This window comes from Diabrotica undecimpunctata, chromosome 10 (genome assembly GCF_040954645.1).
Source record: "Diabrotica undecimpunctata isolate CICGRU chromosome 10, icDiaUnde3, whole genome shotgun sequence".
Taxonomy (NCBI): Eukaryota; Metazoa; Arthropoda; class Insecta; order Coleoptera; family Chrysomelidae; genus Diabrotica; species Diabrotica undecimpunctata.
Window position 1 is genome coordinate 14160969 of NC_092812.1, and position 27358 is coordinate 14188326.

Here is a 27358-nt window from a genome sequence, read left to right on the forward strand (position 1 = left end):
GAGAAACGATTTTTCAAAGTTGGCCACTCACACCATTTATGGGCCATTTTTCCACTTTTTCGCAAACATTGCTCTATAACTTTTTTCTACGCAGTTTTAGGTATATAGAAGGTATAAAAAAAACTCAAGACAATTAAACTGGTTTGGACACATTAATGGGATGGAATAGAGCAAACTAGTAAGAGTAATTGAATCCAAGAGATACGGGAAGAGAAGACAGAGAAGACCAAGTATGGGATGGTTGGAACAACCAGTGAAAATAGGCAGAGAAAAAGGAATAGAGGTGGCTACAAGAAATATGAAAATATCACTCCGAAGCCCAAACTGGAAATTAAGGAGTTGTTGAGAAAGAAGAAGAAGACTTTAGAAGGTGACTTTTCGATAGCAAATTTAATTTTAAACAACTTTCCTGTAAATGTATACGAAAGAACTGGCTAATTGGCTATGCCAAAGCCATTATACAATAATAAAAAAAATATACGAAAGAAAAGTATACAGAATTCGAGTTTAAAATAAAAAAATTGAAAATTGGATTAATTCACCTGTTTCTCAAAAACCCACCCCTTTAATGATAACACTCCGGGATTTTTTCATATTTGGCTGTCCATTGACGATATGAAACAATAAAACTCCTTTAACTTTGTAGATAACATAGCTATGGCAAGATGTAAAGGAAAACTATCGCAACCTATCAAATATGAAACTGGCATTAGACAAGGAGATTCGCTGAGCCCATTAATATTTAATCTGATAATGGATGAAATCATAAAGAAAGTTAAAAAAGAAGAGGATATAGAATGGGAGAAAAGGAAATAAGGATAATATGCTACGCCGACGACGCCATAATAACAGCCGAAAATGAAGATGACCTACAAAGATTAATTAAAGAATTCGAAGATACGGTGGTCATATACAACATGGAGATCTCAACAGAGAAAACTAAAGCGATAGTGATATCAGCGGAACCGAGACGATGTAAACTAGTCGTAAATAACAAAATAATAGAACAAGTGATGGAAACTGAATACTTGGGAATAAAACTGTCAAGCTACGGAAAAGTGGAAGAAGTACAAAAACAAGTGAACATGGCAAACAGAGCAACAGGATGTCTCAACAACACAATCTGGAGAAACAAATACCTCACAACGGAAACGAAAACCAGGCTATATAAATCAACAATAAGACCGATAATGACGTACACAGCGGAAACAAGAGCAGATACGGCGAAAACACAAAGACTACTGGAAACAACAGAAATGAAAGTCTTACGAAAAATAACAAACCAAACTCTTGTTTGACAGAGTAAGAAGTGAGGAAATACGAGCGAGATGTGGTATAGAGGAAATAAACGCGTGGACCAAAAGAAGAGAAGTGGAATGGAATCAACACATCGAAAGAATGACAGAAAATAGAATAGTACGAATAGCAAGAGACAAATCGCCAAATGGAAGAAGATTGGGACGACCGAGGAAAAGATGGTCAGACAACGTTAATTGAGGCTAAACACCGAAGTAAAACAGGCATTAAGCCTATTTATAAAGTAGGAAGAAGAAGAAGAAGAACTTTGTAGTTCATTTTAGCCCTCTTTTTTTGGACATAATCAATAGGTTGAATTATTGTAGGTTTGGTTCTGAGTTGCAAGCTTAGACAAGCTTTTCTTGTGGAATATTGTTGTAAAAGATTCTAGAACTCTAGAAGATCTAGAACAAATTCTCTCAAGACATCTTGTAACAAAAATAGTAATCAGCATAGAAATTAACAATAAACGCATTTAAAATGTTTATTAGTGTGAGTACTTGGATACATATGGGATTTACATATACGTCATTGCTTCATGCACTTCATTAATACTCCAGTAAATAACCATTTTGGAATGTAATTTTCCTCGTCACGGCAGATTGGCTTGAAAATTTGAGTTAATACAGTTTTTTCACTAAGTCAACATTTTTTGAGTTTTCTGCAAGTGAAAATGTTCATTTTTCAAAATAAAAACCACGTTTTCAGGCGGTTTCTCACAAATAACTTAGTTCAGTGTAATAAGTATTTATAGAAACAATGTTCTTAGCAAAAATGTAGCTCATAAAAAAAATGGTGTACTTATGAAGTCTGTAGAGTAAGTAGAAGTAGAGTCGTAGTTCATGAAAAGTAGGTTCTTATTTGTCCAATTCCAAATCGAATATTTCAACGTGAAATAAACAAAAAATTTTTCTGGGAAAATATCAAAATCTTTGAATTTAAATTTGTGTTTAAAAAAAGCTTTATTTTTGTTTTTTTTTAGTTTCTAAATAAAGTTAGTCCCTTTTGTGGTAAAAACATCATGAAAATCACCCTCTAATTACCAATCCAAATAAAATTAATAGTTACTGCTTTACACTTTACTTTATTTATTGTTTATATGATCTGTAAGTTTGACTAGTGATTATTTTTGAAAAAAAAAATGGTTTTAAAGTACTAGAAATTTTTTTGAAATTTTGAAAAAATGCATTTTTTTCAAAATTACTTATTATTAACTTACAAGTATTATCGATACGAAAAATCTTATATAAATACTCACAAAAACTCAAAATAAAGTTGACAATAAACAATAAATATTTTTTAGACCAATATTGCTTCTTTACAAGTTTTCTGACTTTTTGTCATTTACATCTTCTAATGCCGATATTCATATTTCCAATATACATATTTTTGGGATGGAGTTCCTCTGAAATCGGTACGGGAAGTTAATGATTTTGGTGTTACGGTCAACTAAACATTAAGTTGGTCTACTCAAACAGTAAAAGTATTTAGTAAAGCGAACTCTGCTTTATACTTTATATCAAAAGCTTTTCATAGAATGTCTCCAGACTTGTTTTTGAAACCCTACAAATGTTATGTCAGACCTCATCTAGAATTTGCAGTGTCAGTTTAGTCACCTCATGTGCAAAGAGACATTAATTTATTAGGAGTACAACGAAGAGCTACTAAGCTACCTTTTAATGATGGAAGATTAAACTATGTACCCCGACTAAGAAGTCTCAAGTTGTCTCCATTAACTCATAGACGAGAAAGAGATGATGTCATATCTACTTATAGAATTGTTAGGGATCATCAAACTTTTTCAATATTAACGAAGATGCTAAACTAAGAGATCATAACTATAAATTGAAAAAGAGTCTTTTAAAACCACTATAAAGCAAAAATTTTTAGTTAACCAAGTTTTTGATAAATGAAACAGTTTAAGTGATGACATAGTAGAAGCTACTAGTTTAAATAATTTCAAAAACAAGTTTGATGAAAATGAACAGAATATTGTACCTAGTCTTACGTTAACTATATTATTTGTATTTTTATATTTCTTTATATTTCTTCTGAAAACTGTTAAAATGGTAAGGATATATTAAACTTGGTATGATTTCTCTTCATTAGAATAAATTTTGTAATCTTATGTATACTTTGTAATATTTGTATTTTTGTAATTTGCTATTATTGCAAGAACTTTTTGTAAGTACTTATTCTTTTAAAAATTATTTTTATTTTTACTTTGTGAGAAAATTTGATTTATAGTATATTATTTAGTTTAGTACATACTAATATTTTGTAATTTGGACCACATGAGCTCTGCTTTGGTTCGATATCATTGTATAATAATAATAATAATAATACTCATGACGTCAATGAACATCTCTATAAGGCCATGCAGAAAGCTGTACTGTAAGAAAATTTGTGGGATATACTCCAACATAACAAGTCACCTAGGGCTCGATAACACGGAGTCCACCAAAGCTCAATCCTTTTAATACCGTAGATATCTGGGATGCGTGAATTTTTACCTTAGAGGGAGTGTGAGCCGTATGGCTAAATCTGGATATAATACTCAAAAGTAAACTTAATTCTAAGCACATAGTAAAAGCAATAAACACATACGCAATACCACTTTTCACATACCCATTGGGCGTTATAAAATGGGCGAATACGGAAACTGAAGAACTAATAAACAATAGACCAAATAGAACCGTGCTAACTAAATACGCATCAACCACCCCAAATCATACATCCAACGCATGACACTACCACGAACACTAGGCGGGAGAAGAACGAGGTGTTTTGGAAATATCACCCACTACTTAAAGATAAAAAATAACAGCAAAGAAAACAAAGACAAAAATATGTACAGCAGCAATTAGACCTGTGATAGCATATGGAGCGCAAGTAATATGTATTACGAAAAAAAATGAAGAAAAGAAAAAGTAAGAATTATTGAAAGAAAACTTATTAATTATATAAGAAAATCCAAAACAAGGAGAATATAGAAGACTAATGAGGTATGAAATAAGAAATAGAAATATAACCGAAGGGGAAGAAATAGTAAAATTTATTAATCTACAAAGACTGAGATGGTTTGGACCCATACAATGAATAAAAGAAGACGCGCACTAATTACGAAAATAACAAACCTGAAACCAAAAGGACCAAAAGGAAGACATGTTCGCATATTTCAAAAAAAACATTTTTGACGATTGACCATTTATAATATTAAATAATACTAACTACTACTAAAATATTAAATATTACCAGGTCATTTAATTTTTAATTATCAACAAAAATGTAATATATGATGACATGTAGAAATTTAATGGTAATACGATATTCGCAGATATTGCTGTGTAAGTACCATGGACGTATAAATAATACCCACAAATTTCTTTTTAGATAAAAGTGTTTATGAATGAATCATTTGTTTATTTGGTATACTATATTATATTCCGATTGACACAGCAGAGCAGTAAAATATTATACATAAATATGTTGTTAAAGATATCTTTGCTTACTTGGTCTACTAGTAATGTAATAAAGTTATGGTGTATTTGATAAAATTACTGTCTGCACAATTTGACAACTCAGCCACTCGATATAATGATACAAAACTGTAATTTATGTTAGGGTTTGAAAATATTATAGAGTCATCATGTAGAAATGTACAATAATTAAGTTAAAAAATTTACCAGAGTAGCATGCCGCAGTAGAGCCATCTTTAGAATCAGAAACAAATTAATTGAGGGTGAAGATCAACCTCAAAGTTTACATACACTCGTGATTTGTGACTCGCTCAATCCCTTTCAACTGCAACCCTTTTAAAAATAAGATGGATCATTGTAAGACACACATAATGTACTATTAAGCCACAGATATGCTTTCACCCATCGTTATAAACTAATAAGGGCTGTTTTTTAAATTGAAATAAAATAAATTCATAACATTTTGATTAAAAAAATTATTGTATTTACAGTTTCAAAGAAAAAAAAATACTACAACTATTCGAATTTCTTCGAAAGGTGTGGTTTTTATAAGGGTAGAAATTATGTGGTAACAAAGTAAAACAGTAAAGAAATCTAAATTTAATGTCACTAGATAATTAAATAACTCCAACCAAATTGCTTGAATTTACAATTAAATGATTTTTTCTAAGAGGGTAGAGAGGTAGTTTTCACAAAAAATAAAAAGCAACCAAAGGTACCAGTCCAGTGGCGGGTAAGTATAACCTAAATCCAAATTTCCATGCAAATCGGTGGAGACAATTAGGTATTCAATGGTATTGTTTTAAGCGTAACTATTCTAGGATGTGAGATTTAGTGGTTAAACTGTGATAAAATCTTAAATTATGTTGTTTAATGTTAATTGACATTTACTCACTTCATTAAAGAACGATTTGAAACATAACCCGCTTTAATTTACAATTATACGATTTCTTTCTAATACGGGCAGTTTTTGCCCCTAAAAAATAATAAACAACCAAAGATACAAGTCCAAAAATGAAAGAGGGTAAGTAGAACATACATCAAAATTTTCATGCGATTCGGTAGTGACACGGAAAATTATACAGTTTCGCCGTATTTCACCTTCATTTACTGTAGTATAAGCCGAAATTACACCGTAAAGTGAGTCTACTTTGTGACACTAATCCTTATTTTATTACAGTGGCCTCTAGTTTAGTTTTGCGCGCAAACTTTAACTTGCCTAGAAAAATTTTAGAAGATTTTTCTACCAAAGTAACACAATATGTTGCCTCAATTCAATTGTCTTTTTAAATTTTTTTTACCTTTGTTTCATAAAAATATTTAAAAAAGTTTAAATGAAGGGGCTTATTTTGTGACACATAGAATGTCTCAAAGTAACCCCCTGTGTGTTAATTAAAATATTAATATTAATTCTTTTAGATATAATACCACGAATCTATACAAGAAAGATTGGAAGTCGCAACCACGTAAACTATACCCAAGAGAAGTTAGCAGAAGCTCGTGATGACATCATGAGTAAACGAATTTCGCTTCATGATGCTGTAGAAAAATATATCTATCGAAATATTTTATAGTTGAAAATAACAGAATCTCCAGAACGAAATAACAGGAGTAGCGTTCAGTAGGCAGTCATAGACCTGACTGCCGCCTATGACACAGTTAACCATCAACGGCTGCTGGTAAAACTCGAAGAAATTACAAAGGATTTTCCAGTTCCAAAAACAGTCGGTGGAGGGATAAAAAAAAGGACTCCCACAGGCAAGTGTCCTCGCGCCGATGTTATACAACATTTACACCAACGACCAACCCAAAAACCAACAAACAAGACAGTTTATTTACGTGGATGACAGCTGTGACACTCAGAGGAGTACCTTCAATGAAGTCGAAGTAAAACTGACAGACGCCCTAGAAGACTTAGCACTATACCATGACGAAAACCACCTGAAACCCAATCCTATAAAAACCCAGGTGTGTGCTTTCCACCTTAGAAACAAGTATGCCCGAAGGACACTGGAGGTGGAATGGCGTGATCAGATGCTGGAACACAATGAGACGCCAAAATACCTCGGCGTACGTCTGGATAGAACTTTATCTTATCGATATCACTGTTAAGATGTCAAGAAAAAAGTAAGCGCCAGAAATAATATCATCCGCAAACTAACAAGTACAAAATGGGGAGCACAACCACCCACTCTCCGTACTTCTGCCTTAGCATTAGATCAGCATCCTTCTCTGCCGCCGAGTTTGGAGCACCAGTGTGGGAAAACTCTGCTCACGCTAAAAACGTCGATGTTGCGTTACATGAAACGGTTCGTATAATATCTTGTTGCCTGAAACCGACACCTATCGAAAAGGTCTACCCTATAGTTGGAATAGCTCCACCTGCTATCAGAAGACAGGTCACGTCAGAGATAGAACGAAAGAAGCAGGATACGGATCGAAGACACACCTTGTATGACCACCAAGTTCAGCCAAGCAGACTAAGATCTCGGAAAAGCTTTCTGAAAAAATCACGATCCCTTCCCGAAGAGCAAAAGACGTGCCGAATACACCTATGGCAAGAACATATTTCGCCCCCTCAGAGGAAATGACAGCTGGACACAATTTGCCGTATCTCACATGAAAAGCACTAAACAGACTAAGAACTGACGTTTCACGTTGTGCTAGTAACCTGAAGAAATGGGGATACCAGGAGGACGATACCTGCGACTGTGGCGCAGTTCAGAATAGTCACCATCTACTATCATGCACAGAGATGAGAGAGACCTGCACAGAAGAAGACCTATTTTTAGCGAATGACAGGGTCATCTATGTGGCCAACCATTGGAAATACAAAATTTAAAGCTGTTGGTGTTCCGTACATGGAAAGTAATGAAAGTTTCTCTATTGTCTGTTTTTAGACTGGCAATGCAAAAATGTTAAACCCTTTAAAAACAGTATGCCAAGAGTGGAATGGGTAAAATCATTTTTAAGACGACATCCGCAACTTTCTCAGCGGAAGGCGCAAAATATTTTACATGCTAGAGCTGATACTGATACTAATCATAACTAATTTCTTTGATAATTTGGAAGTGGAACTAAAAGGCATTCTTATCGATAACCCAGGACAAACGAAAATAATAACTAAGAGAGAAACAAAGTGTCCCGAACGTATTAGAAACGCATCTACAGCATGTAATTCTTTAATGGTATGAGCAAATGTCAAGGGTCAATTAGCTCCACTTTATATTAGTTATAAATCTCAAAAACTGTGGAACACTTGGACGGAAAATGGGCCTCCAAATGCACGATATAATAGGACGGCTTCAGGATGATTTGATTATTAAGTTTTTGAGAACTGGTTTCTACAACTACTACTTCCAATATCAAAACGACAACAGTCCAATATTAATACCACGCATTTGCTCCAGCCACCAGACGTAGCCTTTTTTCGTCCTATGAAGGAGAAATGGCGGAAGATCTTGAACACATGGAAGGTCAGTAGTCACGCTAGCAGACTTTCTTCTATACCAAAAAAAAGAGTTTCCCAGTGTTTCAAAAAATCTGATGAACCAATTAGATGAGAGAGCCGCTAACAATGTAAAATCCGGATTTGGAAAGACATCGCCAACAAGTATTAGATCGTTTATGCAACCGTATTATAACAGCAGATGCCCAAATATCTATGGATATATTGAATATCTAACAAATATAAGAACCGAAACCACCAAAGGGAGGCAGATAAGAAGAATGTGCATTGAATGTGCAACCAGGAAAAAGTATAAGCATTTGCTGGCTTTGCTGGCATCCAACGAAAAAAAGCCAGAGAAATAATTCAGAGGACTCAAATACTGTTAATGAGAATGAATACGAACCTGAATATATGGAAAATGACGATAGTTCATGAAATGAACGTTTTTCTTGTGTTGAAAACGAACATTCTTCAGAAGATGTTTTAGTACCCAAAGAAGCGGATAAGTCAGAGGTAAAGTACGCAGTTCTACAATTTGAAGGAAAATATTTTAATGGCCAAATCACTAATGTCTCTAAAACAGGAGCAATTTTTTAATGTAATGGATCGTGTTGGAAAACAATGAAAGTGCCTAAAATAAGGATGAAATATTTTACAGAAACGACGAAATTATTATGCCCATAAAGGGTCCAGTGTAACGTGGAAAGCGAGCTTTATTTGACATTCCAGAATTAAATGATACCTATCATTTAATAACCCCTAGGAGTGTTATAAGTTTCGTAATATTGTTTGAGCTTTTTTATTAACCTTATAACTAAATTGCCTACCTACACATTCTTGAATATTTTGTTATATGGCATTAAATTTATGAAAAATAAAATCTTTCTTTTTTAATTTTTGTTTTATTTGCTTCCAACATATATATATATATATATATATATATATATATATATATATATATATATATATATATATATATATATATATATATATATATATATATATATATATATATATATATATATATATAACATATATATTATATTAATATATATATATATATATATATATATATATATATATATATAATTTGCTATCATAATTTTTCTTTGTAACCCATGAACGGGTGTTTCTTTGTGCCACAGTTATAATTCCCTTTAAATATCACAGAAAATTTTCCGTGTCATAAAGAAACCTCCATCCATGGGGAGACTTTGTGACAACTTTCTTTGACATTGTCTTGATTTCCATAACATATAGCGAATTATAGTTTTCACTAAACATAGAGGAAAGATTAAGTTTTCACGTTGTGTTTTTAAAATCATAATAAAGTGTATGTATTACATCAACACAAGACCTAAAAAAGTGTCACAAAGTAGCCTCATTTTACGGTAATTAAATTGGGTGGAATCCAGAATCTGATTCCATAAGATAATAGATAACGGTCATTTTAACCCACTTTAAATAAAGATAATAATACTAGGTCAATAAACATTAATTTTGAAATAAGATTATACAAAGAGTTAAGAAAGGTAATATAGCTCGTATTGAGTGCTATATACCCACCGGTAATAATATATAAATAAATAAATAAATAGAACACCGTTTATATTCGAGTACATTGATAATATCCTTCACATTTTTGATATTTACGAACAGCTAGGTATTAAGTTACGCGTAAAAAAAATTGTTGGATAGAAAACTCTAGAATATGAAATACTCACTAAAGAGCCAGCAATAAATAACTGCACGGGCCATAAGGGGGCTATATAGACTTACAGTTTCAACTAACAGTTTTAACTGTTGATATAAAATTGTTCAAAGGTCCATAAGTGTCTATACACGATCACATTTATTGTCAGACGCTTCAGTTCTACTCCATTTTTGAATCACAGGTTTAGTTTCATGGCTTGAATGATTGATTATATTTTGAAAATTATTAAAATATTGTAGTTACATTTTGAAACAAAAACAAATCAGAAAAAACTGTGGTGTAAATATTGGTTACTTGAAATAAGACAATATAAACATGCTAATTTATTGAATGAGGGTTGCTACATAGAAACAATAAGATGGACATAAAAAGATAAGAAGAAAAATATGCCAGAAACTAACAAAAAGAAACTCTCAGCTGAGAAGATTAAAACAGGTGCATGAAAAGCGATATAGAAAATTATGTTTTTTGTAAAAATACTGACTGGATTATTTCACACTTTACAAAAAATCTTACAGACATTTAATAAAACATTAGCACACCTTGGTTTTTTATTGTAATGCCACAAATATGACTCTAATACATGACGCAGATGTTAGAAATCTTAAAATAAAAAAATTAATATTGAAAAGCAAGAATACGCAAGAGAGATTTCGCACACAAAATTCAATATTTGAAATGTGTTCAAACAAGTGTTCGCAAAAAAGTTATTAAAAATTGTCAACACGAAAATCAACAAGTTGCAAACTGAAGCCCAATACAAAAAATAATGACTGGGAGATTATTCAGTTTGCATAATATAATGAAAAACATTGCAAGGAAAAAAGATAATAGAAAATAACTGAAAATAAGATTAAAACCTAGAACATGTTATAGAAGAAAAGAATCGCGAAATGAGGATATGACGATTGAAAAGTATTTTTTCAAAAATATTTATAATATTGCCACAGGTTCTTTTGAACTTAAGAGATATTAGAAACGTTATAGATAGAAGAAAAAATTCATATTTAAGTACAAATTAATAAAGCAATAACATACCCCGATTTTTATTGGTTTTTTTCTTCATTTTCTCCAGATAACACTGATACAATATCACTAAGGTACTAAGCTAGATCTTCAGCAAGTTTATGTGATATACTGATTGGAAATTTAAGTTTAAATTAACACAAGAACACTCAAGGTTGATAACACCCTCGCTCTGTGGGTATCCTCCTATGCGACAATATTTTGAATAAATAAAAATAATAAATAAAGTATGAGTTATTAATAAATTGTAGACTTATCAGAAACGACAAACTATACATACATTGTCAAGTGCTTTATATATAAAAAGTATAATATAATGTATTATGCATACTCTTTTGAGTGTTAAATGTTGCGGTTTTTGAATTAGCATCTATGACTAAGACTAAAAACAAGATTGCAGTGTGTTTAGTGCAAATATGAAGTTATTTTCACTTACCAATTTCAGAAAAGTCATTAAACAGAGCCTTTGAACACATAAATAAAAGAACTACCAAACATACACCAGTTGTTTGTCGAAATACTCACTACACAGGAAACTAAGATTCCACGATTCACGATACGCCTGGTGAACGTAAACAGTAAATCAGGCCCGGACTGAGAATTTTGTGGTTGTAATGGTATGCAAGCGAGCACCATATAGGACGATCATGCAACAACGTGACATTTCCTTCAAATGAAATAGAAGCATAAAGTTTTTGTTTTAACCGACTGCTTAGAAACGCGAAGGTAGGGCACGGGATTGGTTCAGTTTGTTCCCACTTCGGATAATTGTGCAAAAATTTAATGCGCGAGAAGTCACATTTTTTAATTACTTTTTTTCCGGCTTTATAAAGTAATATCCCTATTAAATAAATACTGTTTAATATTATTTAGAACTACATATTATAACCACGTGTTTTGATGCATAATTTATTTAAAAACATGAAAAAAAACATACAAAATCATATATTACTTACTATTATTAACTCGTGGTTAGTAGTATTAATGTTACTATTTGTTTGTCTCTCCATACTGTATTCCTCTGCCATATATTCCAATCTGGACTCTTGGAGTAAATTTTTGTAGTGATTTTCCCACTTTTTTATTGGAATTTTAATAACACACCGCTTAAGATGGGTGTTTTTCTTTAGATTAGTGATAGTTCTCCATGTTTCCGTAGTCTAAGAACCACCAATTAAAATTTCAACTTGGACACATTTTTGTTCCCAGAAATTGTTTTTTGCTTCTTTTATTTGATTGCGTACTAGCGGAAAAAATAACTGATTCAATCAAAGAGAAGGAAATAACTGTCAGAATAACAAGCTGCTGCGGAAAATAGCATATTAGGCAGCCAAGGTTGCTAATGCAAGGATGGTTGTAAAAATAATAACTGCAAACAATAAAATTTGTAGTTCAAAATGCCATGGTTCACTATCTTCTCAAAATAAAAATGATTAGTCTTCAAAATTCGTTTTAAATAAAAAATAATACATCATGGATAGTTGTTGCTTTCTGTGCTGTTCTACGGAATGGAGTCATGGACGTTGAAAAAGATTGATACCAAAAAATTAGAGGCATTTGAACTGTGGATGCATCGCAGAATCCTGAGAATATCATGGACCGAGAGAGTCACAAATGTCGAGGTCTTGAGAAGAATGAATAAAGAAAAGGAAGTCATATTTACGATTAAAAAACGAAAACTGCTATACTTGGAACACATTACAAGAGGCGAAAGATATGAACTGCTTCGAACAATTATGCAAGGGAAAATAGCAGGAAAAAGGTCCATAGGAAGAAGACGAAACTCCTGGCTAAAGAATCTACGGGAATAGTATAGCTGTAGCAGCAACGAATTGTTTCGGTCAGCAGTTTCGAAAATACGTATAGCCTTGATGATCGCCAACCTTCGGAACGAAGATGGCACTTGAAGAAGAAGAAGAAGAATGGATAATTTTATTTATTTATCAACATTGGCCATTTGCTTCTGACCACTGTCGTTATTGACCGGTTATTTATGAAAACTCTAATTTTAAGTTATTTTTTACAACATTGGCGAATAGCTAATGTCATTGTCGTTAAAGGCCGGGCATTGTCATTAGTAACCAAGGAAAATGAACATCCACGACACTGCCCGGTCTTAAATGTCAATATCCAATTTATATTATTGTTCGTAATTCAAGGGACAAGGGTTCGTAATTCAATTTAATTGTTCAAGGGACTTCAATCCATCGGAATGAGAAATATTTTGAGTTATCTCATCTGTATCTTCTTCTTCTTCTTCGTGGGTGACGTTTAGAACTAGATTGGCAATTGCATCATCTGCCAGTTCCATTTCTTCATCTAGATTTATCCAATCGATGATGTCTTGGTTTCCGATTAATAATATAGTCGTGAAAAAAATAATAATTTTTTCCACGACTTTTGAATAGTGGACACTTTTACGTCGTCCCAAGCAGATGCAATACAATAGCAAACATCTGCTGTTTTAGCAGTTCAAGCCAACTGCGATTTGAAATGGGCGTATCACTTACTTTTCTACACTGCTTACGCGAGACCATCTTTACTCAGTGCCGCCGGCCGACGGGTAGTTTAATGACAACAAATACATTATTCTCCATTCAAATTAGTTTTAACACGAACTAACTGACCGTACGTTCATGAGATTTGACGTCACGAAGGCGATAACGATGAAACTAAGCCCAATGATGAGTAACACGTTTCACTATTAGATTTCAGTATTTTTTAGCAATTTTCTTTAAAGTTGGAACACGCTTTTCTTGATTATTACTGGACACAGAAAGGTGAAACAAAAATCAACGATTTCAGAAAAAAAAACTCTTTCGAGTGATGGGCGTAAAAAGTTTGGTTATAATAGAACGTTAAACAGTATATTCCAATTTTTCAACAGAAGTTTCAAAAAAATAAAAAAAGTAAAACCATCAGTTTAAAGGCAACATAATTTAGAATAACGTGTCCAAATTTCAAGACATTTTGTCAGTAAATAACAGAGAAAACACTGTCCCTAGGTTTTGATGCACCGATAAAACAGCCTTAACCGTGATCTTTTTCAATGCCTCAATTACAGTCAGTCCTTCATCCAGCTTAGTTAGCAGTACCTGAAGAAGCTTCCGCCGATAATTCCTATTCATTGCTTCTATAACGTCTTGGTCTAAGGGTTGGATGAGAGACGTCACATTGGGTGGAAGGAACACAGTTCGTATATCACCACTAATCAATTCCCTCGCATCTGGGTGGGATAGTGCGTTGTCCAACAACAACAAAGCTTTCCGGGGCAGATTTTTGTTTATTAGGTAAGTATCAATGACTGGAATGACACGAAGTCATTAAAAAACCAGTCCTTAAAAGTATTACAGTCCTTCCATGCATTGCATTGGTTGCTATAGATTGTAGGTAAGCAATAATTTATTTTAACATTTTTGAATGCACTTGGACACTTGGATTTCTGGATTTTCCAATTAAGAGTTTTAATTTTAATGAACCAGAAGCATTGTTGCAAATTATGATTGTGACTCTCTCTTTGCTATTTTTGTAACCTGGTGCAGTTTCTTCATTTTTAGCAGCTAGTGTTTTCGATGGAAGCATTTTAAAGTTAAGGCCTGTCTCATCACAGTTAAATATATGGTCTGAAGTTAGTCCATCTTTAAGGATAATGTCTTGTAATTTTAAATAAAATGTTCCAATTTCAGTTGAGTCAGCAGAAAGTTTTTCGCCGCAAAATATTCAATTGTCGGATGCCATATATCTTCTTCCATAAGTCAATCCATCCTACACTAGCACAAAAGTTTTCTCCTCCATCCATAAACTTCTTCTGGAATTCAATAGCTTTTGCTTGGACTATTGGACCACTTATCGGGCTGTCCAATCCTCTCATTTGTGAAAACCACAAGAACAACGCCTCAGAAGTTTGTTCATGGTCCCCTTTCTTCATAGTCTTCCGGGCCAGTCCACTACCACCACTCAAACTTCGGTTGACCCACTGTTCGATTTCATTCCGCTTACGCTTCCAATCTCCAACAGTTACTTCTCCGACACCTAAATCTGAAGTAACCTGCTTTATTGATTCACGCTTGTCCAACCCCTTAATTGCATTCACTTTTGTTTCCAAAGATACAACTACTCCCTTCCGCTTTCCACTCATATTGCACAGAAAGATGCTGTGTTATACTCACAAAAATCAACTTATGAAAAATTAATTATGAAACCGAAACTAATAAACTCGAATAAATACACAAATTTTACCGTACAGTAACTTAATTTGACGATCTGAACGACAGCAAACAAATAATTTGACAATCTGAACGACAGCAAACAAATCGGTAGTTCAATTCACACTGATTAACATAGAAAGGAACAGGAAGTTGTAGACAAAACACGACACAGAAATTTCTAGAAATAAGGCAGTGACCAATTTCTGAGAATACCGACTCGACATCAGCTTAACCTAAAGCATACCTTACACACAATTTCTTCTTATCAATAATCCACAATTTTCAATGGATTGCACATATAACAGCTGCCGATATAACTTGTGACCATCGACCCTTTTTTTATTACTCGATATTGTGATTCAACAAGTACGACTATAAAAGTAAACAAGAGGCAAAACAAATCAGAGCGACTGATATATTGAAAGAAAAAGCTGGGACAAAGTTCGCGGAGATAGAGAACCATCGCAGTCAAATATTGCGAGAGATAATGAGGTAAGACGCTTTCCACAGATGGAAGCACAAAAGGCCCAAGTAACAAATAGTAGAATAAAATCATAATACTAGAGAGAAAATCAACAATCACTCCAGAAAGAAAACAAAACACCAGAGAGAAACAACTTCAAAAAACAACAACAACGCACAATAAAGATAGTTCGTAGCTGATAACACTCGTGGACAATCGCTAAATACAACGTGGGCCCAGTTGCCTTAAGAGGACAAACTCTATATTGTTATATTGTCTCATATTTGTATATATTTTTCAATGTTATAATATAGATATTGTACTAATTATTATATTTTGTTTCAGCGCTACCTACAAAAAAAAATTAAAAACACAAAAAACGGCCTCGGCCACCAAAAAAATCAAAAAATACTAACAAAAACCGGCGCAAGCCGACAAAAAAAAACTAACAAAAAACCCCAAAAACCCGGGCACGTAGGGCCCAATCCCTTGAGCACCAAGTCGCCGAACTGAGCCTAGCTCAGAGCGGAGACTTGAGGCCCAAGTAAGCAATTTTAGTTCGCGGATAAGCCACATTAAGATAAGAGGAATATAGCGACAATGCGCTGTCCTGAGTTTTGAATTCGGTTAGGAAACCATGTTGGGGTTCTATTACCCACGATCCCCACATGAAGAGCATTTGGCTGATAGTTGTGCCCCTTCGCGCATCAGAGTGCTATAAGGGGGGAAAGGGATGGTCTGGAGCATTGGAGCGCGGTGAAGTGACTCTTGAATTGTTACACCCGAACGTAATTCTTAGGGGTGAATATGTCTCACAGGCTGGGTTTAATTAAATTGCTTGCTTGCTACTTTGCCTCGGGGGCTCGGATAGCCTAGATTCAGATAGTCGCGAGTCTACTATATATATATATATATATATATATATATATATATATATATATATATATATATATATTGTTATGTTTCTTCTTTCCCAACCAAAGAAAAATAAATAAAAAAATCCATCGAAATAAAATTTTAAGATATCAATATAAACAAATTGTATATAGTAATTTAAGATAAGATTTAGTGTAGATAAGAATAGAAATTTGTTTGGCAAACGACCTTTTTCCGTTTCAATCAAAATTATCAAAAATCCTTTGTTTAGAATTAGAAGACATTTTACCTGTAAGTTAATCTTTTCATTGTTTGTATAGTCGAGTATTAAATGACCATATTCTAATCTTTTGAAATATGTATAAATGGTGTATTGACAAAACCAATTTTAAAGTAAGTTATTTAGTTTTTCTCTGAAACCGAAATTAGGCTTTTCCAAAATCATGGTAAACACAATTTGAGCTTTTGATTGGACGGTCGTTTTTAAATGGGAATTTGTGAGCCGATCATGAGACCGGAGAATTTAGTTATATTTTGGTCATCGAAAGGAAACAGTCGTTTGTCTCAAGATAGGGTGTGGTTCGTGAGTTTGGATACCGGCGTAACGAAAAGAAGTGAATAGTTTGCAGGAAGGAGATAACAAGTAGATTAAAAGAGGTCCTTGTATCTACCGTGGGCATTTTATAAAGTATATGTGAAAGTATTCTTACGGCATCAAGTTGACAAAAGGAGGTCCTGGTGTCATAAATAAGTAGCTGAGTTTGGAGAAGTGAATCAGGTGTTTTTTGTGTAGTCTGCAGGAGGTTTGCAGAGACGTTAAGAAGGAGCCGAGGTGCCAAAGAGGAGAGATCACATCGTTGAGGAGACTGGACTTTTCTGGGTATGTTCCAACATACAACTCAAGAAAAAAATAAGCTGTAAGTGTTTGTACAATTGAATTTTATATCTGTGAAGGATCGTTTTGACATCATGGTCATTAGCATTCAAATTTAAGAACTGAGGTTTTGTTAGGCTAATCAAAAGTTTAAAGTTTTGTTGTTTCTTGTTTTAAAGTAAAGAAAATTTTAAGTAAAATTGGTTTTTTCACGTAATATAAATGAATGTAGCTTTATAATCTTATTATTATAAAAATTGGATTTATTTTCTTTTATGCTGATTGATAAGATAACGACAGAATTTAATAATTGTTTTATTCGTTCATATAAAATAAAGAAACGTAAATCTTTGTAATATAATATATTTGTATTCTTATCCTTTCTTCTCTCCCGATAAAAGACAACTAGAAAATCTTTTGAATCCATCGAACACAGGTAATATAAGGATTATTTTACTTTTGATAACAAATAAGTTATAATTCTTTTTTATTGGCTCAATAAACTAAGATTAAAGTCAAAATAAACAATCATAACAATATATATATATATACATATATATATATATATATATATATATATATATATATATATATATATATATATATATATATGTATATATATATACATATATATGATTAATGTATATTTACAATGTATATATATATATACATATATATATATGTATATATATATACATATACATATATATATATATATATATATATATATATATATATATATATTATTGTGATTTTTAAAGTCTTGGTGCGCCAAGCAATAATTAGCTAATTAATTTTTTTGATTAATTAAAATTATTTAAATGATATGATTATGACTCTATCACAATTTTTAATTCTTTTATCTCAGGGTTAAATTCGTGCTTCAATATCTATGCTATTACATGTGAAAGGTAAGGTCCAGAGAATACCGGAATAATAAAAAACACATATGATCTAACACTATATATTGAAATAAAAATAATGAAATAATTCACACTCAAAAGTTTTCAATAAACAAATCTCATATAAGGATTCTCAAATTTTTGTTCTTTGTACGTGAACAATCAAAATTTATGGTACAAACAATATTAATTGAAATCTCAAAATTCCGAACTATTCTAACTCTCCTAATCAAAATATTTATATCCTTTCTAAATTAAGTGTAAAATTTTTGTTATCAATAAAAGAAAAAACTGCAGAAAACAAAATATCTCTCTCTGATGATGAGTGGTCCAAATCCTTGTTCCTTGTAGACTATATTATCTCCTCTCAACCGCTCCCTATGTAATCAGCAATCTTACACAGATTGTTGCAAGTATATCGTCCTTAATGATCTCCTTCAAAAGCACAAATCATTCAAATTATGATAGCCTTTCTCCTCTCGATAAACTGAATCTCTCGTTGGCCCGAGTGAAAAATGACTCTTGGAATATCTTCTCTTTACGATAAACTGAATCTCTCGTTGGCCTGAACAGTGACTCTTGGAATATAAGTAGAGAAATATGACTTACAATATTTTGCTGCTTCAGCTTCTGTCAGATACACTAACTCCACAAAAACTCACTAACATTCAACACTACTGCTTGCTACATTTCAGGAACCGCCAGAGAACAATCACTGTTCCTCTTACAGATTTGGAAAACCAACTGATTATATCTTTTCTCTCTCCTCAATCTCGCTAAACTTTTTCCTACATACTTATCCCACCTTTTTCAGTCTCCGCCAATCAAAACTCGTCACAATTCCCCCATTTTTTCATTTCGATAACAAACAAATTTTTACCTATAATTATAAAATTTCCTAAAACTTATTTACAAATAATATTTTCTATAATTCTTAAAAACTAACAAAAACCTCTTTCTAAAATCTCTTCTATTTGTCTCTAATCACTGCATTAATGTATTTTGGAAAACCCCGTTCAATTGTCTTTTTGTTTTCACTTAAAATTATGCGGGTCACTCAAGTATAACAAAGAAATAATTTATGCAAAGCTTACATTTTGTTTAGTACAGGTAATTCAAGAAATTAATAACTCTCCTTCTTCGAAATGTTTGTTGGATATTATCCTACTTATCTGAATTATTTTAATGTTATTGAATTTTGAAATATTTTAAACAAACCAATATTTTTCTCGATTTTACATATCATAACAAATCCCCGCCATTTGATCTGCCGAAAACTCTTTGTTAAATTTTAAAAATGACAAAAGTTTTCTAGGATCAAATTATTTCACTATGTTATTAAAATCTATTCATGATATTGATAGATGTCGTGAATGTTAAAAATACCCCGTATATTTCCTGTCTCTATACGGGATTGGATATATTTTCGTTTTAAATTTTTCCAAGTATTTTCCCTTAAAAGAAAGTTCATAATTTTTAACTACTTGATTTACTTTATTAACAAAATCTCCATGGTTTCCTAAAATCTTCTCTATTTCCTTCTCCATGTTTTTTCCACAATTTATTTTTCTTTCATCCACCTTTTGTTTACATGTGTTCACTGTCCATAATACTTCTTCACAAAATTCTGGATTCTCGTCCATCAGTGCCATTTTTTCTTCTGTTTTCTTTTTATCCTCTAATTCCCGTTGGTATTCCGAGCACCATGTTTCTATTCCTTTCATTTCTCTGATGATACCTTCTTTTTCTTCCTGCTTCCATTCTGTTTTATCGTCGGTTGCCAACAATTCTTCTGTACCTTCTATTTCCTGTTTTTCTCTGGTCTCCATCTTATTTTCCTGCTTTCTTTTCGAACTCTTCTTCTTTTTCTTCCTTCTCTTTTTCTTTTCTGTTAGATCTTGTTCTTGTACTTTCGGTTTATTCTCTACAGTCATATCGATTTCTTTGCGTTTTTCCTGTGCATTGATCCTTCCAGAATTTGTTTTCCTATCTGTTTGCTTTTCTTCTCCTGTGTTGTCTGGTTCTGCTCTGATTTCCAGTTTATTTTCCGAAAAATTTATGGTGATATCTTTTTTCCTCAATTCATCAATTCCCGCTATCATATCATGATTTAAATCTTCAATCACCACACATTTCATAATATGGAATTTGTTTCCCACTCTTATCTGTACTCCCAAACCTTCGTTTACTGTCGTCAAATTTTTATTGTTTGCACCCACTAAATCAACCCTAGGAATTTTATACACAAATCTGTCCAAATTTAATTCTTTTACTAGTTTTTTATTGATTAGCGATATCTCCGATCCAGAATCAATCACAATTTTAATCGCTTTATGTTTTATAAATGCATCTAAAAATATTAGATTAGAATTAGAAATTTGTCTGTCGTTTCCTATTGCTACATGATTCATCTCCCTTCTATTTTGTTGTTGGAAGCTCTGGTTATTTCTATCGTCCCTTTGTTCGTTAGTATTCCTATTCGGAGGATTTTGTGCATCTCTATTCCTGTTGTGATTTTCATATGTTCTCTGTTGTGTGTCATTCCTGTTATCGTAATTTTGTTGTCTATTGTAATTATTGTAATTTCTCGGCCTATATTCGTTTGTTGATCTGGGATGTCGGTTTCTCTGGTCATAATTTGATGAATACCTTCTTTCCGCTCCATTATATTGGTCATGTTGTCTTCTATTTCTCATTTCTTTTCTTTTCGCTTCTTTTAATTGAAGGAATTGGCACAAACTATCAATATCTTGATAGTTTCTCAAAATCACGTGATCTTCCAACGTTTCCTCAAAATGTCTGCTGATCATTTCTACCAGCTGTTCGGTAGAATATTTGTATTCTAGATATTTTGAATTGTTATATATCTGCAAAGCATATCTTTCTTCAGATATTCCCATTTTTTCGTGATATTTTCCATTCTGTAGCTCTTGGTTGATTTCTCTCTGTTTATTTTTCCCCCAGAAATAGTTGAGAAATTTATTTTCAAAATCTGTCCAATTTTCAAACTCATCTTCCTTGCTTTCATACCATAACGCTGCTCCTTCTTTCAAATGGTTTCTAATTGTTTCTTTGCAATCGTCAAAATATCTAATATGTTGTAATTTGGTTTTCAAATTTTTAACAAACGGTACTGGGTGTGTTTTCCGAATATCCCCGCCAAATTGTATTTTCGCCTCGCTTGTTCCATGGATGATAACTTCTTTTCTCTCTACCCCTCTTAGTTCAATTTCTGCCATTTGTTTTTCATTTTGCTTTAATCTTCTTTCTACTTCCTTCCTGTCTTCTTGTAGCGCCATTTCAAATTTTTCTTCTAACTGTTCTAATTCCTTTTTCTGGACCGTCTTACTATCTTTCATTACATTTTCAAGTTTGCTTTCTAATTCCTCCAAATTATCTTTAATTCTCATTTCTTGTTCTTTCATATCATTTTTAATTTCATTAATCTCTTCTATTTGTTGTATCAGTTCTTTCTTTATCCCCTCAACACATCCTCTAATTTCCTGTTCATAGTTTTCCAGACGCTGCTCTATATTGCTCATTGTTTGTTTTGTTTCCCGTTGGTTTTCTTCCATTTTTAGTGATGTTTCTTGTTGATTTCTATCCATTTTATCCATTTTCTTTGATGTTTCATTTTGGTTTTTCTCTATTGTTTGTTTTGTTTCTGCCATTGTTTGTGACTGGAGTTGCATTAGTTGTAATATTTTATCTATTCCTGATAGTTCTTTTCTCTCCTCAACTATTGTCACATTTCCTTCATTATCCGATACTTCTTCCAAAATTGTTTCATCTTCTCTGTTATCCTCCTTCCTTTCCTGCATTTTACTTTGTCTCCTTGTGACAGACATGTTGTTACTTTTTGTTATTGTTTTTGTCCCCGCCAAATGTGAAATTTTACAACACTCTATATGTTTCAGAACACGACAATATTTCTCCCCAAATGTATTAAATTTTCACGACAAATATCAAATATGCAATCAGTAAAATTCAAATAATTCAAAATAAATATCAAATGTACGATTGGTAAAGAAAATAAAATCAAATAATTCAATAGCAGCAAATATCCACTAACTACGATCAATCAATAAATCAAATTTATATTCCCTGGAAAAATTGTCGAAATCCTTTCAAATTCAAATTCACTCAATGTTATATGTTTTTATCTCTGGATCACCTGTACTTAGTCCAGATCTCTTTCCCTTCCTTCAAATGTAAAGCTGCGATATTTTCAAGCCCCACGTTTTGGAAGCCAGTTATTGTGATTTTTAAAGTCTTGGTGCGCCAAGCAATAATTAGCTAATTAATTTTTTTGATTAATTAAAATTATTTAAATGATATGATTATGACTCTATCACAATTTTTAATTCTTTTATCTCAGGGTTAAATTCGTGCTTCAATATCTATGCTATTACATGTGAAAGGTAAGGTCCAGAGAATACCGGAATAATAAAAAACACATATGATCTAACACTATATATTGAAATAAAAATAATGAAATAATTCACACTCAAAAGTTTTCAATAAACAAATCTCATATAAGGATTCTCAAATTTTTGTTCTTTGTACGTGAACAATCAAAATTTATGGTACAAACAATATTAATTGAAATCTCAAAATTCCGAACTATTCTAACTCTCCTAATCAAAATATTTATATCCTTTCTAAATTAAGTGTAAAATTTTTGTTATCAATAAAAGAAAAAACTGCAGAAAACAAAATATCTCTCTCTGATGATGAGTGGTCCAAATCCTTGTTCCTTGTAGACTATATTATCTCCTCTCAACCGCTCCCTATGTAATCAGCAATCTTACACAGATTGTTGCAAGTATATCGTCCTTAATGATCTCCTTCAAAAGCACAAATCATTCAAATTATGATAGCCTTTCTCCTCTCGATAAACTGAATCTCTCGTTGGCCCGAGTGAAAAATGACTCTTGGAATATCTTCTCTTTACGATAAACTGAATCTCTCGTTGGCCTGAACAGTGACTCTTGGAATATAAGTAGAGAAATATGACTTACAATATTTTGCTGCTTCAGCTTCTGTCAGATACACTAACTCCACAAAAACTCACTAACATTCAACACTACTGCTTGCTACATTTCAGGAACCGCCAGAGAACAATCACTGTTCCTCTTACAGATTTGGAAAACCAACTGATTATATCTTTTCTCTCTCCTCAATCTCGCTAAACTTTTTCCTACATACTTATCCCACCTTTTTCAGTCTCCGCCAATCAAAACTCGTCACAATTCCCCCATTTTTTCATTTCGATAACAAACAAATTTTTACCTATAATTATAAAATTTCCTAAAACTTATTTACAAATAATATTTTCTATAATTCTTAAAAACTAACAAAAACCTCTTTCTAAAATCTCTTCTATTTGTCTCTAATCACTGCATTAATGTATTTTGGAAAACCCCGTTCAATTGTCTTTTTGTTTTCACTTAAAATTATGCGGGTCACTCAAGTATAACAAAGAAATAATTTATGCAAAGCTTACATTTTGTTTAGTACAGGTAATTCAAGAAATTAATAACTCTCCTTCTTCGAAATGTTTGTTGGATATTATCCTACTTATCTGAATTATTTTAATGTTATTGAATTTTGAAATATTTTAAACAAACCAATATTTTTCTCGATTTTACATATCATAACAATATATATATATATATATATATATATATATATATATATATATATATATATATATATATATATATATATATATATGATTAATGTATATTTACAATGTATATTTACAAATAATAAGAAGCAAAAAATAACAAACCAAACACAAAACGGTCAACCATATATGGCACACTTCCTCTATTAGTAAGAGACTCAACAAACCGGTATAAATGAAAAAATTGCATAAGAGATGGAAGAGTCACTCTAATTTTCCTATCATGGTGAATAAAATCATACGAAATTGTGAAAACTAAATGGATACACAGTAGGCAGTGGGCGATAGGCGATAACAATTTACTATAAAAATGATGCGGGTGTTTTAAACCTAGAATTACTATGCTCTATAATGAATAAAGTTTACTCATGCTCAAAGACATTAGATATGATACTATCGATAAATAAAAGCAAATTTATGATTACATCAACAATCAATGTCAGATGCGAAATATTATATATCAACAGATAATAAGATTTTTAACCTTAAGAAATGAACCTTCTTACCAATCAACGGATCATCCATGACATAGGATAAAAGTTGTTGACTATGATTCAAAAAGAAGTTCTATCTGTAAGAAAATAAATATATATTATAATAAAAATAAATTATTAAATGTCCTAAATCTTAAATTATTCTAACATGTATCTAACAAAAATTGTATATTAGCATACCATTTTTATTACTCCGCCCAAGAATTACTGACCCATGGATTTTTTTTAATATCACACGCAACCGACACTCCTATTTGCCAATAAGTCATACATACGCCTTCTACAGTTTCACTAGTACTGCAGTTCTAAGTTCCTGCCGGAACCCGGTAAATTTAATAAAAAATTCAAATGGTGTACACTGTACAGGTATCAAACGTTTTCTTTTCACTGTTTCCAACCTCGTTTATCGAACGTCGAGAGGAAGTACTTAGGTGTAAATTTTTAGAGTCGCATATAGCATAATTATTGGTCGTTTGATATCAGTATTGCTTATGTAATCCACGATTATGCGGGTTTAAGAGGAAATTAATTATAATTTACAGGACTTTTTTCCGATAATCGAGTAAAGATAAGATTTTTTCTGCGATTGTTTGATAATGAAACAATTATAGTTACTTTAAAACAAGAAAGGCCTATTACAAAAGTCTATCTAGGAAAAAATTCTTGATTTCACGTAAAAATCTTATGGGTACAGATATTTGAAGGTTCTAAAAGATATATGAGGGGTAGCTGATAAAAAATCCGTGAAGACGTACAGCTGATTGTGCTTTGTTTTTTTAAATAATCTTAAAAAGTAAAAAAAGTTATTTTTTGCCTGTAAAACCTTTCTTATGCAATGTTCTGAAGCTATTTTTGTGGCATTTTAAAGTAATTACTATTTAAATGGAAATAAGCCACAATTACAGGTTAAAGTAAGTTTATTGACGTTTCAATTTCCACTTCGGAAATCGTTCTTTGGAAGGTTATCATTAATTCAACCTAGGTTTGGAATGAGGTTTGAAGTCTTACATGTAAAAAGAATAATGCGGAAAGTAGTACAAGAAAATGGATCTACTATCTACGTTAAAACAGGAACTGTAATAGTAACTTTTAAAGGTCAGTATATATATACCTACAAACGTAATTATAGAAAAAATTATATACGAGGTTGAAAATTACACACCCAGAATATTACAATGTTTAAAGGAGAAAAGATCGGTGTGAAAGATGCGGTGAAGAACATAATAAATCAAATTGTTACAATACGAACAATTTATTTTGTGTACTGTGCAAAGGAAACCATAGCCATACTGACAAGGGAGCAAATTGTATGGAAAGAGAAAAACAGGAGTATATTAAAAAGATTATAAATACCGAAAATATAACATATTACGAAGCTAATAATAAATATAGAAAATATTATTCAACGGTAAGTAAAGAACAAGAAAGTACTTCCAATAAATATACAATCTATAAACGAAACCGATCAAGTAGTATTGATTCTAGAAACGTAGACAAAGAAATAATGGAAGCGCACAGAAAAATCTTGCAAATACCAAAAGTACAAAGTCAGCCTTATTATAATTTTAACAACCCTATTTATCATAATAAAACACAGATAAAAAACGATAATCAAAGTAATACAGGAGAAATTATAGTAAACTTTATTTCAACAACTTTAAATCAGAGTAATCACAATGTAGATGAAGAAACGTTATTACTGAAAAACAATATTTCACAATTATTATTAAATCGTGTTGGTTAATCGTGGAACATATCAATTCTTCAGTGGAATGCGCGATCAATTAAAACAAATATGGGTTATTTAGAAAAATGTTGTATGACAATAAAATAGATATAGGACTAATATCAGAAAAATGGTTAAAGAAAAGTAACTTTATTAACTTTACGGGTTATAATATCTTTAGGAATGATAGGGATGATGGATATGATGGTGTGGCCATACTTTTGAAAAAAAAAATTAATTTTTATAATAGTCCTACTTTTCATCCAATCAATGACGTAATGTGTAATAGCATATCAATTAAAATTAAAACCGGTAAAAAGATTAAAACATTTATTCTATTTATGTAAAACCAAATTTCAAAATTACGGTAAATGAATGGAAAAAGTTTTTTAATAGTATGGAGAAGCCTTTTATAATTTGTGGTGATTTTAATAGCCACAATTATGTTTGGGGTTGTAGTACTGTAGACACTATCGGAAAAAATCTGTTAGAAGCTATTGAGAACTGTAATCTCGTAGTATTGCAAATAACTCAAAAACTTTTTACTGTACCTAATGAGATTAAAAGATCATGTAACTGGCTGTATGGCAAACTGCCGAAGCCATATAAAAAAAAAAAATCTCGTACTTTTAAATAACCGCAAAGAAACTTTTTTTTTATTTAAAACACTTATACCACATCAACCACGCAGGGTTATTAGTGGGATGACAAACACAATAGTTTTAATACGATTATGTACATTAAATAGTATAATACAATTTTATATCTTTTAAATAACTTAATACATTTAAATTTTTATCTGTCAAGATGGATTTGAGGTCGTCTGGAATTCCATGCATTCTTCTTTGATTTTGGAAACATGGGCAATCAAGCAGGAAGTGTTTCACTGTCAATGAAGTGGAGCAGTTATTGCAAATTGGCGGTGGATCTTTAGTGATTAAAAATTTGTGTGTGACAGCAGTATGACCAATTCTTAAACGGTTTATAATTACTTGATCTCGTCTACTTGTGGGCTTATTCAAAGAGCTGTTCACCTTTGGGCATATTGGGTTTAATTTGGTTACTAAATTTTCCCAGTAATTTTGCCAAATGTTATTGCAATGATCTTTAAACAGATGTTTCATGTCACAATAAGGGTATTTTGTAATTTTTGTAGTATC

General features: G+C 31.9%; 1 protein-coding gene across 5 annotated transcripts in view; it reads right to left on the minus strand.

Annotated features, from left to right (window-relative positions):
- The window catches only part of LOC140452076 (uncharacterized), a 162252-nt gene extending 137710 nt beyond the window's left edge, over positions 1-24542 (minus strand). For 2 of the 5 annotated variants that reach the window (XM_072546127.1, XM_072546126.1), the window contains exon 1: positions 11403-11642. In XM_072546127.1, the coding sequence (XP_072402228.1) occupies positions 11403-11442 (40 nt within the window). In that variant the 5' untranslated portion in view covers positions 11443-11642. Of the gene's footprint in view, positions 1-11402; positions 11643-24484 lie in introns of those variants that run through there. The other 3 variants (XM_072546131.1, XM_072546129.1, XM_072546132.1) reach the window with 3 other exon arrangements.
- Positions 24543-27358: the final 2816 nt, after the last annotated feature.